This window comes from Protopterus annectens, chromosome 1.part2 (assembly GCF_019279795.1).
Source record: "Protopterus annectens isolate FY-2018-M chromosome 1.part2, PAN1.0, whole genome shotgun sequence".
In the NCBI taxonomy this organism is placed as follows: Eukaryota; Metazoa; Chordata; order Ceratodontiformes; family Protopteridae; genus Protopterus; species Protopterus annectens.
Genome location: NC_056727.1, coordinates 549,049,936 through 549,064,452, shown reverse-complemented (window position 1 = coordinate 549,064,452; position 14,517 = coordinate 549,049,936). Strand labels below are relative to the sequence as shown.

The following is a 14,517-nucleotide window of genomic DNA, read 5'->3' as shown; positions in this document are numbered from 1 at the left end:
AAGACCTGAAAGGCCCCTGGTCATGTCTTTTGCAATCTTTAATGTTCTAAATGCTCCATTAGTAGGTTTTCAAAATTTTAGAGGTCAATCAGAAAGAGTCAACTACACCTGTGAAATGACAATGACACAAACACATATCAGAAATGCTACTTCTATGAGGAACTCAATAGAAATTCAAAAAAACTCTAGATAAACATTGTCTAGTGATACTACTATTCTCTGTATTATAAGCAGAATACATTTAGCTGATTTTTGCTAAAGTGCAATACTCTTGACCAACTTCACCATTTCAAAAGCAGTGCATGAACAAATTCAATCAATAATTCTTCACTATGAGAATAAAAATACATTTCAAGTACATTTATTTCTGGTAAACCATGAAATCACACAACTTCCAAAGTGCAGTATATTAAAAATGTTTTTATTTTACAGTATATACAGTCTGTAACACTTTAGATTTTTTTACCACATAAAAGTTGCAGGTAACAGTTCACTTACAATAATGACTATATTCAAAATACAGGGGACATATACAAGGAGGAAAGCTCAAGATGCATATTTTACTACATATTTTATCTACAGAAAAAGTACACTTACTACATAAAATAAAATTCTGTGATGTGTAGTTTTTCCACTTGTCTGCATGAGGTAGAAACTAAATTATTTTGGCTGTGATTAAAAGTGTCTTGAAATTTAAAAATAAATTGAAATAATTAAAAAAAAATCAACATCTTAAAACACTTCCAAAATTTGGAATGTTGCAATTATTTAGTGCTTTTACTTCAAATGAAATGTTTTATTGGACTTGAAGCAATGCTACATAAATAAAATACTATTAATTACTAAGACAACACTTACGGTGTGACATCACAGTATTGTTGCCTGCATTACTATAGCAAACTTACGTTCTGGAAGCATTAGGATAAGCTCAAGGGAGCTTTAACTTAAAAAAGTGTCATTCCTATAGATGTTTATATAGGTTTTATGTATCAAAAATACTACTTGATGCAGCAAACCAATTTTTCCTGCCCAAGTCCATGTGCGCACAGAAATACACAAAATCTAATTCAAAAAGAGAAATGTTCATGAAGTATGAATCTCCACAAAGTTACAAATTACCTCTGTGGCAAAATACATCACATTTTCATACTTTGTGCAAATTACATCAGTGTACTAATCATACACATATTTAAAAATAATTGATGGCCTTGTTTACACTTTGTATATTTACAAGACCAGAATCTATATTAAATCACATGAAATGATAAAAACGCATTAGTGTTATATGAATAAATGCACTGTGGTCACTTCTAGTTTCCCACTGTACAAAACAATATCAACACCCAGAGCATCGCCCCTAACTGATAACTCCTCAGTACAGTACCCCAAATATATATTTTAACATGAGCAAACCTTTACATCTGTACAGCAGAACACCTGTACATCATACATGGAGTACTATCTACATTAAGAACCTTAGTGTATGACTTCAATAATATGAAGTTACTTCACTGAAAAATACTACACATATGTACAAAGATTACATAAACAGTAAATTAAGCACTTGTGTGGCATTTTAAAATACTAAACATGTCCATATCCCTAAAAAAGTTCCTTGCACTGTGAAGCATGCCACAATAAATAAAAATGCAATTCCATCCTAAATCATCATCTGGCAGAGAAACTGTGCATACAATTTCAAGTGTTCTGTTCCTGGTGCAGCGTAAGTATATCTTCCTCATTCCAGTGAGTTGTTAACATTGCAAGACATCACCTTCAGTAGCTGTTTTCATGACCTGCCAAAATATACAAGTTGCTGTTCGCTGTAGGGTTGTCTGTAGGCCTACTTTCCAGCACCACCACTCTAGAAACAGGAAAGTAGTAAAATCAAGTAAATTAATGAGGTACAAGTGAACACTTTAATTTCTACTGGTATGTTTCTGCTGCTCGTGAAAGTTTTTAAGTAGAAATGTACATCTTCAAATTTTTATGGATTAAAAAAAGATTTATCTACATGCATTATGATAGTAGAGTGCTTTACACTGTACTCTTTGTGCATTGGTGCAAATAATTAAACAGAAATTGGCACTCATGTTCAAACATGAAATATTCCTCAGACCACAGCATTTTCAAAACACGGCCATTGGTCTTTAGCCTTTTTGATCTTTCTTTACTATCCTACATTTACAAACAATTTTATAATAATGAGCTGTAGAAGTAGAAACACTGCCAAAAAAGAGACAAGATAAATAAAAAGCTGAATTTTGAAAGCTTGTGAACTGTGGAAATTCTTTAAAATATGTTAACAAACCAATAATACCAATAAGGTTCCACAAGTGCTACTTCGGGCACAAAGTCTTAGCCCAGTGAAAGTATAGTACATTTGGACTGCATATTTAATTTGGAGAGTAAATTTGTCATATGGCAAGGTGACCTGGCAGATAAGGTCTCAACATTTCAGATCCTGGATTCAGATCCAAACTTGAGTAAGTGGCTCATGTTTGCAGGATAGAAGTAGTTTCACAAATTAGTGGTCTCAGTGAGTTGTGGTAGCTTACTGGAAACAGTACCCACCTCTCAGCTGCAGGGTTCAATCCTGAACTTCAACTCAGAAACTCATACTGACACTACAAAAGAAGATACCAAGACTTACTGTCTATGTAAACATATGGTGCAATGGACAAGTTCCACCTCAGAGCTCCAGGTAGCCAGTCATTATTGACAGAATGGCACTATTTGCAAAAATACTTATCTGTACATGGTCCAATGCTCAGTGGACAGAATTTCACCTCATCCTCTGGGTTCAAAAGTACAAGAAAGGGAGAGTGAATAAAGTACTCAAAAGTCGTAAGCATGGCAAACAGGCACTGCACAGCTTCTGCATTACATAAGTGTTTCAAAAAATGTGATGTATATGGTCAAATGAATAACAATTTAAGAAGCAAGTTTGTGTATAGAAGTGCTAAGAAGGCTGCAGCAGTAACAGACAGCAGATAAAGGGTAAAACTGTATGTCTTAAGGAGGACTGGGCAGAATATGTTCTGGGCCCAGACTATGACGCTGGGACAACATGCTGAACAAGCTTGCTTTAGCATAAAACTGTTGTTTTTATCTCAACATTAATAAATATTTAAAAAGGAGCCAAACAAGAATGCCCACCTTTAACTCTGCTATGCACTATTGCTAGAACCGTAAAGCAAATTATACATAAGAAACTAAAAGGAGTTAATGCAATAAATACCAATTCAAAATGATAGCACTATTTGCAAATAATATATTATTAACATTATCTATCATTAAATATTCTATATAGTTTGATTAGGTAAGGTAATAAAAACTTTACAAGAATGTCTAAACTCAAATTTAATAAAAAAGTGAGTGCCGTCTTTCGGATGAGACATTAAGCTGAGATCCTATCTGCTTGATTCGGTGGTAACTCAGGTGGATGTAAAACATTCCAATGCATTTACTGAAAAAAGAGTAGAGAAAGTTCCATGGTGCCCTGGTCAAATTTCCCCTCGTTAGTATGAAAAATACCTTGAGTCTCCCTGATAACAGGGCACTGGTCTAGCGGAACTAACCCAATCAACAAAGAGTGAGTGAGTCAGCAAATGAATAAATAAATTACTTAAATAAAATAAATAAAATAGCAGAACATGAAAATGTGGGTACATTTTTTTTAAATTCAAAAGCATATGTTTTAGTGTCTGTTCTAAAAGTTACTCTACATAGGTTAAATGACTCACTCTGTAAATTACAAAGAAATGCATATGACAACAGCAGAAACTAAAAATTAATTAATTAAACATTTTACACTATTAGTCAATTTGAATTAACAAAGAAGCATGTAACTCAATCCTATCAGAATTATGTAAAATAATAATACTGCAAAGACTAAACATAACAAAAAATATACTGGAGGTTTGAGCCAAACTAGCCATACAAATGTTAATGAACTGGGTAAGCCTTTGATATTAACGCCACCTAAAAAGATACATCTGTTTGTTTCGGACGATACACATTTGAAAATTTATTCATAAAGTAAATCTTACTCCACATGAAATTGGAAGACTACATAATAAAGAAAATAATTGTTACAGGAGATGTAATATGACAGTAAGAGCTGGGTAGTAATAGCTGCTTTTTGACTGTCATATTATAACAGAAATTTTGGAGTACATTTCAAATATTTACCAAAGCACGGTGGACAAATGATTTCAAAATAACAAAACACCTAGTCTTGTATAACAGTCTAATTCCTCTTGCAACAAAAAGGAGCAATATTGTCTCCACTGGTGTTTACTTGCCATTTCAAGGAAAATCATCATAAGACAATGGAAAAACAGTTTACCTTCCTCCATACAATTCATGGACATCGGCATCAAAACCGAACAGGACAGCACCCCGAACTGATAACTTACGTCTTCTCTAGCAGTCCTTTCCACCTCCCCCCTTTCATGGCAACAACCACAACAAGGACATCAGCCTTGGGGGGTGACAGCATTACAATGGGCAGAGAGCTAAGGGTGCCTAGACATAATCAGAGCTTTCTCTTCATATCAACACAGTGATTATGAGGGCAGTTTAACTGACCCTTCCAGCTTTCCAGAAGATGTTTTAATCATATAACTGAACAAGAGGACAACTGTATGAATTTATCACATTTATCAACAGGCAAAGGGGAACACAGTCCAATATCTTACTCTGGGAAGCTATGACAGAGCAAGAATGGTTGAGGACAAGCAACATTGTTCTGTCTATATCCATATTTCCTGGCAGTCAAATTCTTTGGCTGACAAGCTGAGTAAGTACCTGCTGCTATGTCATCAGTGGTCCCTCAGTTTCAGTGACAAGGAAGATATGAAAGATCTTCCAAAATGGAGGGAACCATTCTGTGACATATCTGCATCCCCAACCAGTATCAAGTGCAGTGTCTTCTCCCCCCTCAGCCATCAATGGGTTAACCCCAAGGCAGTATCAACTCACAGGTAGCCAAATGGACTTCTTAATTTCTTCTTATTTTCATCTGATGATGAAATTCATCAAGGAGGAGTAATTTCTCAGGAAGATGTGGCACTGGAATTGGTATCTAGGATGGAAAGGGATGAGATACAGGTGATGGTATATGGTCAATCAGCTGGGAGGTCTCTGAGAGCAGATGGTGTTCCTGTGGTGGTTTGGAAGTTGTGAGGGCAGTGAAAGATCTGAGAGGTTTTGTTTAACAGTGCTTTAAGGGGAGGGCTGGTGCTAATATCTTGGAGGAGTGCTTTAGTGGTTCCTACCCAGTGTGGGTGGGGACTCCTCAGTCCAAGTTTCATGTGGACCAGTTTCAATTTTAAACTGTGACTATAGACTGACTGTGTATGTACTGACTGGGAGAGTAGCAAGGGTGTTGCCAAAGTAGATGGATGTGGATCTGTGTCTTTTTGTGGGGGAAGGCAAACACTTGACAACATTGATGCAACAATGATTATACAGGGGGAGGGCAGTGTGTAGGAGGGAGCCATTGCTGTTAGTGGGTGTTGGTGCAGAGATGGCATTCAATGGAGTCAGCTGGATTAAACAAGTAGGGCAATGATAGCACTTCCATTCCATGACAGAATAATAAGGTCAATTAGGAGGATATATGAAGGGGCAAAGGGAAGAGTTAAGATGGGAGGGCTCCTGTACGACAAAGTGAGTTTAAAAAGAGGAAACAGACAGGGGTGCCCTCTTTCCCCTTTGTTATTTGCTTTACAGTTGCAGCCTTTTGCAAAAAAGGAACTCGATGACATAACTGGTATTCTGGTATGGTAATCAAGAAAAATTAATTTTATTTGCAGATAATACTATTTTGTAATTGATAAGTCCAGAAAAGCACATTTCATTATTTGGAACATTTTGAGACAGCTTCAATTGTCCTTTAAAGATATAAAATAAATGAAGATAAAATGAACGCTACAGCCATAAAATATGTACCAACACATGAATCAGTTCAGCACTGTAGACACATGAAATGAAAGCATTTAGGTGTTACAGAGTAGTGATGATTTAATTCTGTCAGGTAATGATACACGGAGAGACAGTAAACAAAAGATACTACAAAAATTAAGAAGTTTGTAGCTCTACATTGTGGATATAGATAGTAAGATATAAGCAGTGAAAATATTTCTAGTCTGTTATGTTTTATATACAGGTCAGGTGTACTTTTGTCAACCAGAGAAGAAGTTGAAGACCATAATTAATAAATAGTTGCATACATTTAACTGGGAGGGGAAGGGGGTACAAATTAAGTGGGATAAGTTGTTTTTCCCTATAGAATGAGGTGGTTTAGGATTACTGGACTTGAAGGGACATTTTAGAGCTATGCAGTTAGGGCTTACATACATAGCACAAGCAGAAGATTACAAATCAAAGTGGAAATGTATGATGAAGAAATGGGGGGGGTGTCAAGAAATACGGATAGAGTAGGATTGTGGATACAGGCCCTTAAGCAGGATACAGAATATTATACTTTAAATGTAGCAGAAGGTATTCAAAGAAAGTACAGGTGTGTAAAATCTTACCATAACAGTAGATGTCCTTCGCTTCACTGCTGCAGCATTCTTTACATACTGGATCTTCTGCCAAATACAGCATGTCCATCCAGTATACCAAAGCCTTTGGAATTTATAGAGGCCATACGGCACACTTATGCTCCCCACACAAGGCATATGCCATAAAGGTGACTTACTGCCTTTACCACAGTACTGAAAAGCCTAATGAGGAACAGAATATCTCAAGGGACCAGGAGGAACATATGCATCCAGAAAGAGAAAAAGAAGAGAGTCCCTGTCCAGGAACGTAAGAATAGGAGAGCAGAAGGGGGAGCAGGGAGGGATCGAATACTGTAACAGTGAAGAGAAGGACATATACTGTTATGGTATGAATTTACCGAACTGTATTAAGTCCTTCCATATCACTGTTGCAGCATTCTTTATATAAAGGAGAGTACAAAAGCCCAGGAGGAAACTCTGGAGGAGGACGGCTCTGGAAGCAACATCCAATTTGTAATGTCTAGTGAAGGTATGGACAGAAGTCTAGATAGCAGCCTCAAGGATGGAATTGGTGTCCAGTCCTCTGAAAAAGGCACCAGAGGAAGCGACAGCTCTGGTAGAATGAGCCTTTACAGAGGCAGAAATACATTTACCATGAAAGGAATAATAAAAAGAAATGAATTTAGAGATCCAGGAAGAAATGGTTGTAAACAGCCAAACCCAAAGCCCTGGGATGAAAAGGAAACAAAAACTTGCTCAGACTTGCAAATGTCCTTAGTCTTATCCAAATAATATCTGTGCTGCCTATGCAAATCCAGGATGTGAAGAACCTTGTCACTAGCAGACTGAGGACAAGAAAAAAAGGAAAGTAAATTAATATAGTGATTAAGAGACAACTCACTGACCACCCTGGGCATAAAATGAGGATTAGTAAGAAGAGACACCCCGTCCCTGTGCAAAGCTAAGCATGGAGGAACAACCATAAGAGCTTGTAGTTCAGATATTCTCTTAGCTGAAGTAAGGGTCAAAATAAGAACAGTCTTCCCAGTACAATATTGCAAAGAAGATGAAGCCAATTTTTCAAGAACAAAACTGTGGTCCCAAGAAGGTGGAATATGCTTTCCCGGGAGGCCTGATATGAAGGATTCATAGGTTGGTACTAGGCTATCGGCCCTAGGGCCTACACAAGCCTAGCCATAACAATTCCCTGGCTATTTCTTCCCACAATATTTACTCAGATGCCTTTAAGAAACTGACCTCAAACCTAGAGGCCAGAGGAGGAGTCAAAGGCAGACAAGCAGCAATAGCTAAGAGGTGAGCTTTAACTGAAGGATAAGCTAACCCAGCATGGAGCAATTCACTCATATAAGAAGAGAGAACAAGAGGACCCCCCCCCCCCACTGAAAATGGATCCTGGTTATGAGAGAGGAACCAAACAGAAAAATCTTTTCCACTTGGACAAATATGATTTCTTGGCAGTGGCATTCCTGGCCTCCTGCAGAATCCTAAGCACATCCTCACAAATGAGATGCCTAAAAGGGATGAAAACCCTATCACACCCACAGCGTCAGTTGAAGAGTGGACAAGTCAGGATGGATAAGAGACCCATTTGTATTGTGTGAGAAGGTCCACCTGTGAGGTAACTTGTGGTAACTGTCCCTGGCTAACTGAAAAAGAAGCGGGAACTAATGCTGTCTGGGCCAAAAGGGAGTCACCAGCAAGACTGTGGGGGAGTCTTGCTTGATCTTGTGCAGGACCCTCAGAATAAGGGGAAGGAGAGGGAAGGCAAAGAGAAACATCCCCTTCCAAGGAAAAGATAGGGTTGTCCACCTTCTAAGTCAGGGGGTTTGGGACTCTGAAATAGAAAACAGGAAGATGCTTGTTCAGAGGGCAGGCAAAAAGATCTCTCTGTGGATTACCCCACTGATGGACAATGTCCAGAAACAGACTGTTGTCAGACATCCATCTGTGAGTCTGTGTGCTGGACTTGCTCAGAGAGTCTGCCACTATTTTCTGCTCTGAAGGAATGTAGACAGCCTGGAGAGTGATTTGTTAAAGGACAGCTAGAACCCAGACTTAAAGATAAGTCTGGAAAGAAGGTAGGACAGTGTCTCCTCTTGCTTGTTTATATACCACATTACTGTGGTACTGTCTATAGAAACCGTAAGGGGCTCTGGAAGAAAAAGGGATTGAAAAGCTTGAAGAGCTAATAGGAGAGCTCGCATCTTCTTGATGCTGATGTAATCCAACCACTGATGAAGTCAGAGATCCTGGACCATGAAGGAAGCTTCCAACCCCCTGTCCAAGGCATACAAAAAGAATGCCTGAGATGGGACTGGAGGTTGGAAAGGAAGCCCTGGGTTGAGAGAAAGCTGATGAACCCGCCACTGAAGTTCGAGTTTGAGAAGAAAGCTGATGAATCCACTACTGTAGTTCGAGTTTGAGACATGGAAGGAAGGGAACTACGAAATCCAGTGGATGACAGTGTTGAAACCACACTGACTTGAGGAAGCATTGTAGTTTTCTCATATGGAGCCTGGCTAGAGGCAGGATAGGAATGCTGGAAGCCATGAATCCTGAAACCCTGAGAAAATCCTTGTCTGTGACTGAAGAAGATAATGAAAAAAGATGATCCAGAGAGATGGCCTTGGGTGGAGGGGCAGGGATGTCAGTATGGGAATGGTCTGGATCTTGCAAGTGAGAAAAACATGATCCTGAGAAGGAATCAGGACTGATTTCTGAAAGTTTATGGCAAATCCCAGGCTTTGTAATAACAGTAAACTTGAGGTGCTGAAGAACCTCTGGGGATGAAGCTGAATGAGCAGGTCGTCTAGATAAGGAAAGATATGAACCTCTCTCATCTTACACAAGGCAATGACAGAAGCGACGCATTTGGTGAATACTCTTGAGGCAGTACAGAGGCCAAAGGGCAAAGCAGAGAACTACAAATGTAAAGAAGAAACAGAGAAACATAGAAACTTCCTGAAAAGGGAATGATTGAGGATGTGTATGTAGGCGTCCTTTAGGTCCAGAGATACCAAGAAGGCCTGGAGAAGAAGAAGAGGGAACAGGGTCTGAAGGGACAACATCCAAAAGGAAGAGACCTTTAGAAAGGTATTCAGCTGTGAAGAAAGGTCCAGAATGGGTCTCCAGGTGCTTTCCTTCCAGGGAACCAAGAACATCTTGGAATAAAAACATTTCCCTTCCTGGGTAGGGGCATAACTTGAATAGTGCCCTGAGCCAGAAGGGCCTGAAGCATGTGGAAAGAAGGAAAGATGTTCCTGAGGAGGCTCAGGTTGAGGGATGCCCAGGAAAAGAGGAAGGGATTTCCACATCATGAAATATCCCTGGTGGATGATGGATAAAACCCAACAATCCTGTGCGACATTCAACTAATTGGGAAGGGACGGGGAAAGGTGAAGGGATAAAGGAACCTGGCCTAGGGAAAGGGGCAACAAACTGTCAGACAGAACCTGGTTTATCTTGAAAAGGAGGTTTATGAGAAGTAGAAGTCTCAGTAGAATTGGCTGAGTGGTACACACCTACAACCCTTTTTACCCTTACATGAAAGGTGGGCCTGTCTGTGAACAAAGGAAGACTTTGATGGATAATTTCTCTGAAATTTAGGGATAGGAGAAAAAAAAAAAAATGTTTCAATTCCTGTAAGACCTTGTCTTTATCCTGGAGAGACTGAAAAAGCACAGCAGAAGCACAGCCAAAAAGGTTCTTATTATCAAGAGGGAATCCAAAAATTTAGCTTTAATGTCATCAGATAAAGACTGAACATGAAGTCAAAAGTAGCGGTTCAAAACAGAACCAAATGCAGCAGCCCTACAAAAAGCATCAGCAGCATCACAGCTACATTTAATAGAATGGTAAGCTACTTGAGAGGAAAACCCCAATAAGGAAAGGGCCGAGACTTTGCCTTCTGAATCAAGAAGGTCAGAAGTTGCTTGAGAAACTTGAGAAAAGACAAAACATATCTAGTCATCTAAGTCTTGCAATTAATAGCCCTAAAAGCCAGGGTGGCAGCAGTATAGAGCTTTTTGCCTAAGCATTCCATGGCTCTACTATCGTTATCTGAAAGAAGTGATTTAGTAGACAGCAAACATTTAGGTTTGTCAGAAGATACAGACACTACAAAAGAATCAGCAGAAGGACATTTGTACAAAAAATTACAATCATCAGGCACCTGGTAAAATCTGTCAGGTTTCCTGAGAGCTGGAGACTGAGAATCAGGGGCAATAGAGGCTGTTAAAATGGTATCTAAGAGGGCAACGAAGACTGGAGGAAAGAATAGTTGTGTAAAATCTTACCATAAAGATAGATATCCCTGTCCCAAAAGGGCCAGCACAGCTAGCTGGAAGTTTTTAAATACTTGTATATCATTTGCGGATATGAACATGATTTATATAAGATGCTTGTGTTACAACTGTATTAGAACTGTATGTCATGCGTATATCAAACTGGTTTGTACAGACGTATGTTGAAAAGGTATTTTATAAAGTGTTTGTGCTTGAAATGTAACCACAGTGTGCCCTACTGGAAGAATATAGAAATGTACATGCACTACTGTAACTGTATAAATGTATATATTTTAACATTGCAAAGTGGAATACAGGAGGTTAACTTCATTCCTGCAAATTTTAGGAAAATAGCTAAAATTAAATTACTTTACAGGCTATACAATAAAAGATGGTATCTTTCAGTTTTCAGTGCAGCTAGATAGACAGAGTCTGTGCTGAGAAGCTATCTTTGTTGTATTTAGGGTGAATTAATTACTAGTCTTGAAAGCATGTTGTTGTTTGTCTTTCTGCTTTTCCCGGTAAGGGGTCCCCACAGCGGAACTCTGGTCCGCTAATGATTGGCAGTAGATTTTTACGAAATGCCGAGGTGCCAGCTCGATGCCCAACCTTCAACGAAGGCATGCCCATTTACGCACATGCATGTCTTTCGAACGCTACCCAACCATGGGGAGAACATGCAGACTCCAAACAGAAGGCACTCCCAAGCCAAGCCGAGAATCGAACGGGAGAACCTCTTGCTGTGAGGTAACAACGTTACCGCTGTACCACCGCGGAATAGTCTTGAAAGCATGAAGAAATGCAATTGTTTTATGACTCCCAGCATCTGCCAAAGATCTGAGGTCTATGTATTTTCAGAGGTAGATGCTAAATACTTCAGGCTTCCAGCAGTGGGCGTTTCACCTGGGAACTAGATTCAGATGACAAGAAGTGTTATTCTGCATGTTATCCCAGTAGTAATATTTGAGATATTAATCTGAGACGTCTCTTAGTGAGACAGAGCATTCTGTATTCTGTCTTGAACCTGACAATAGGAAGACCCATTCACCACACATCTGACTTGCTCTATTAGTAGGTTCTTAGATTACAGTTTAATTCTCTTAGATTCGGTTAGGAATACAGTGAAGCTTAGTTTAGATATTTTTCTTTCTTTATTTCAGACTGTCCTGTAATGTTGTTTTAAATATTTCCTGTGGTTTTGAACTCTGATGTCACTGTGAATATTTACTTAGCATTGTCTTGTTCTTTCATTGTGGCTGATCTGTGTAGAGATATTTAAGTTCTGAGAGTACTTGCATATTTATTTGGTGACACTGTGTGGGCCACTCCTAACAGCCTTGCTCTTGGTCAAACTACCATTTGTATTAATATTAATATCACACATAGCAAGAAGTCCCGTTCGATTCTCAGCTAAAGTGTCTTCTGTGTGGAGACATGCGTGAATGGGCGTACCTTCGCTGAAGGTTGTACGTCAGGGCTGGCAACTCGGTATGTAAAAATCTGCTGCCAATCATTAGCGGACCGGAGTTCCGCTGTAGCGACCCCTAACCGGGAAAAGCCAAAAGATGCAACAAGATACAACAACAACAGTAAGACTGGACATCCTTTGTTAAGGGCGTTAAAGTAGCTGATAAGGAGTGACTGGTGGCAATAATAACTAACTTATAGTCTGGGCAGAAGGGGGCATAGCTAGTAAACCTGTGCAAGCCTTTCTCAGGTGTGTGTGTGTGTGTAAATGTAACCTCAAAGTATGCATGTGTCAGCTACCTGGGCAGGGACACAAAGCACTGGCTGCACAGAGTGGGTGCTGGGGTCTTGGCTTGGTCATTCAGCCGAGATCTCAACTGTATAGCTGTGCCAGTGGGGGGTCTTACTGGGGAACTGGAGGAAGAGTGAGAAACCAGCCCCGGACTGACCGCGGTCTCTGTGCGCTCTAAAGGAAAATTGCACTTGATGCAGAGAGCTGCATCTGGAAATATTGTGTATGTACCTGTCAGTCCTACCAGTGTACATCCCCCACTAGTGCCAGTGGTGAGGATTGAGGATCCTTGATTACTGGTCCAGTGCTAGGTTATCACAGTCCTCCTCTTCTGTGTTGCAGTTTTCTTAACATATACTGCATGTGACCTGACATCAGCCAGTATAGAAAAGTCTTTCACTACTGTAGGATGCGTGGTATGTCACACGTAGGCTGCAGTCATATGTTGGCCATAAAAGTGACATAAGCATGTATCCACCTCAGAAATGAATGTCCCAGGATAAAGCCAGTGGAAAATAGGGTATGACCATCCAAGGAAAGTAACCAAACTATCAGGGGGAAGGAGAGAGGGATTGGAATATTGCAACAGAGAAGGGAAGGACATCTACCGTTATGGTAAGATTTTACACAACTATTCTATGTCCTTCCATTCATCTGCTGTAGTATTCTTAACATGAGGGAGACTCAAGAAGAGACAGTACAGCTCTTTGGGAACCTATGGAGTACGGCTCTGGAAAAACCTGCTCTTGTCCTAGAAATGCCATCCAATCTGTAATGTTTAGCGAAGGTATGTATATAAGTCCAAATAGCTACTTTGAGAATAGAGCTAGTGTCCAATCCCTTAAAGAAAGCACCTGACGAGGCTACGGCCCTAGTGGAATGGGCCTTAGCAGAAGAAGCTAGGGTTTTGCCCATGCTTCACATAGCAGAAAGAAATAGCCTTATAAATCCAAGCAGAAATAGTCTGCTTGGAAACAGGTAATCCCAGAGCCCTGAGGTGATAGGAGACAAAAAGCTGGTCTAATTTTCTAATAGCTTTGGTCTTGTCTAAGTAAAATCTAAGTTGTCTATGCACACAGTGTGCAACACCTTCTCACTAGGATTTTGTAGAGAAGGAAAGCTGGGTACATAACTGAATGGATTGGCTGAGTGACAATTCATTGACTACCTTGGGCATAAAAGAAGGGTTGGTATGCAAGGACACCCTGTTGTTATGGAAAACCAAAAGGGGGGAAGAGGCCATAAGACCCTAGAGCTCAGGCACATGTCTGGCTAAAGTGATAGCTTGGAGAAGCACAGTATTCCAGGAGCAATGTTGCAAGGATGCTGATAAAGCTGGCTGAAAGAGGGGGGGGGGGTTAGCTTTTCTAGTACAAAATTAAGATCCCAGGGTAGATGAATAGGATTCCTGGGAGGTCTAATGTGAAAGAAGATACCTTTTAGAAATTGTTTAGCCTCAAACCTGCTAGCTAGTGGGGCAAGAGAGATGCAAACAGGCAGAAACAGCTAACAAATAGTGAGCAATTCACACAAGTAGGACAGAAAAAGAGTTATGCACTTACCATAACTTGGAATCTGTGCTATCCAGTGTCATTATTCATCACAGATGGGTCTTGCATCAGAGCCGGCAACTGAAAGCATTGATCCAGAGCTCAAGCTCCTCCCCTTCCTAAGATCCCTTGCTACCCAAAACCCTCAGATCGAGTTTGCTGGCTAGAGAAAAAAAAACTGAAGAACTCCTAAAAGGAGACATCCTTCTGTATCTACCAAATCGCCAGTAGGAGGGTGGGAACATGATGAATAATGGCACTGGATAGCACAGATTCCAAGTTATGGGAAGTACATAACTCTTTATCTGATGCTATCCGTGTCATTATTGATCACGGATGGGTCAGAGTCCCCAGCTACTATGAACCCTGGGAGGTCTCAGGGAAGGATA

The 14,517-nt window shown here is 39.9% G+C and overlaps 1 protein-coding gene across 5 annotated transcripts in view; it reads right to left on the bottom strand.

The window, feature by feature from the left end:
- Nucleotides 1–400: 400 nt before the first annotated feature.
- Nucleotides 401–14,517, bottom strand: part of MAP4K3 (mitogen-activated protein kinase kinase kinase kinase 3) — a 2,472,041-nt gene continuing 2,457,924 nt past the window's right edge. For all 5 annotated transcript variants that reach the window (XM_044057581.1, XM_044057598.1, XM_044057607.1 and 2 more), the window contains one exon: nucleotides 401–1,864. In XM_044057581.1, the coding sequence (XP_043913516.1) occupies nucleotides 1,777–1,864 (88 nt within the window). In that variant the 3' untranslated portion in view covers nucleotides 401–1,776. The remainder of the gene's footprint in view (nucleotides 1,865–14,517) is intronic.